Here is a 1896-nt window from a genome sequence, read left to right as displayed (position 1 = left end):
CCCGTTACGATATTCCTTTACGAGAATAGCCTACTTTCGCTTCTACCCAATGGTGGGACAGCCCACGTCAGGGGATCCTCGTCCCAATGATGTACCTTAAGTTATTCATTGCAGGCATATTCATTGCAAATAATTGCAATGCAATTGTACACAACTGACATGAGCTACAAATAAATTTTGCAAATATACAGAAGCTAAACTACATTACATAATCTTTTCTAATGTGAACTATATGTAACTTAATATAAATCCATAGAAAATAAATGGTAATTCAAATGAATACTAGGAAGGATGCGATTGTAGTATTGCACATATGTAGTTAGCGTGGCCAAGTGACCGACGATGAGAGTTCTTGCTCGAGACTGTAGCAACTGGAGGTGCCTTTTGATGTTGAATTACCAGCATTGATAGCATTCATTGGTGCATCAGAATTACCAACCTTTGGGCATAAAAAAGGCTCAATCTCCTCATCACTAGCTGGGAGAATCTCGCATTTTCTTGGCCTCTTAGTTCTCAGGAATTGCAACCTCATATCTACTTCTTTCATAGTAGGTCTATCTCTTCCTTTGAGTCTCAGGCATGCTTCCGCAAGTGAGAAAATATCATCAATCTCTTCCGGGTTTGCCTCGTTGACAACCTGAGGATCCATTATTTCCATGATTGCTCCCTGTTGCAATCCTTCCACGAAATAATGGGACAAGTTTTGTTTTCCACCAAGATCATTGATAAAAATTGGCTTTCTTCTTGTCAAAAGTTCCACAAGTATTACTCCAAAACTATAGACATCACTCTTTTCAGTTAGCTGCCCGGTATGGTAATACTCTGGATCTAGGTAACCAAATGTTCCTTGGACAATAGTCACCACATGAGTCTCATCGAGGGAAAGAGACCTTGAAGCACCAAAGTCAGAAACCTTCGTAGCGAAGCTGCTATCCATTAGTATGTTAGACGATTTTACGTCTCTATGGAAAATCGGTATTGCAGCAGCCGAGTGTAGATAAGCAAGTGCCCCTGCTGCTTCTACAGCAATCCTAATGCGATCATCCCATGACAGCACACATTTGGCAGTAACATCAATGTGAAGAAGGTCATGCAATGTACCATTAGATATAAACTCGTACACCAGCAAAGGCACCTCAGATTCGAGGCAACAACCAAATAGCTTTACCACATTGCGGTGAATGATTTGAGATAAGATAGCAACCTCATTGATAAACTGGTCTATCTCAGTCTGCTCCACAATTTTGGATTTTTTAATAGCCACCACCCGTTGGTCAGATAGAATCCCTTTGTAAACTGTACCGTGTCCTCCACGACCAAGAACACGAGTGGCCTCAAAGTTGTTGGTTGCCTTCTCTAGTTCCTCTAAGGAGAATATCGTTGTTTTGTTTGTGGCGCTTTCATCTGATATCAACTGCTGCAAGAGTAGGCCTTGATTTTTCTTGAAGTGTGCTTGTCGGATTCTCTTCTGGATGCCTTTCTTCCACTTGTTGGCAAATACAACTACACAGACTGCAATAATTATGGATCCAAGGCCACATCCAGTTCCAGTTGCAATACCTACATTTAATCATCGCTCTCTGAGTCACTCTGCATTTGGTTAATTATAATTGCACTGAGGAGATTTTGGTAGCTATGACTTACCCAAAATAATATTGTGTTGCTTCGCTGATGTAACACACTGCCTTTTTATCGGATCAAACTCTTGTCTATGTGGGCAAGTTGAGCATGTGAAGTTTCCAAAAGAATTTTGACATGTCCCATTGCAGTAATTTTGTAGTGCGCATTCATCAATATCTGTAGAAAACTCTCATTAGGTATATATTGGCGGCTAATGTATTACTACCTACTAAAATATTGAAACTCCTTTAGGTTTGCGTGGTGTTTTCATATATT

The 1896-nt window shown here is 40.3% G+C and overlaps 1 protein-coding gene across 1 annotated transcript; it reads right to left on the bottom strand.

Annotated features, from left to right (window-relative positions):
- Positions 1–92: 92 nt before the first annotated feature.
- On the bottom strand, positions 93–1809 carry LOC119348533 (wall-associated receptor kinase 5-like; the record flags this gene model as incomplete). The annotated part of the gene is made up of 2 exons (XM_037616588.1): positions 93–1560; positions 1645–1809. Coding segments are annotated over 2 exons (1406 nt in total), but the record flags the coding sequence as incomplete, so codon positions are not given.
- Positions 1810–1896: the final 87 nt, after the last annotated feature.

Source organism: Triticum dicoccoides, unplaced genomic scaffold (assembly GCF_002162155.2).
Source record: "Triticum dicoccoides isolate Atlit2015 ecotype Zavitan unplaced genomic scaffold, WEW_v2.0 scaffold96601, whole genome shotgun sequence".
NCBI classification, from domain to species: domain Eukaryota; kingdom Viridiplantae; phylum Streptophyta; class Magnoliopsida; order Poales; family Poaceae; genus Triticum; species Triticum dicoccoides.
Note: the sequence above shows the minus strand (reverse complement) of the source record. Positions and strands in the feature narration are given on the sequence as shown.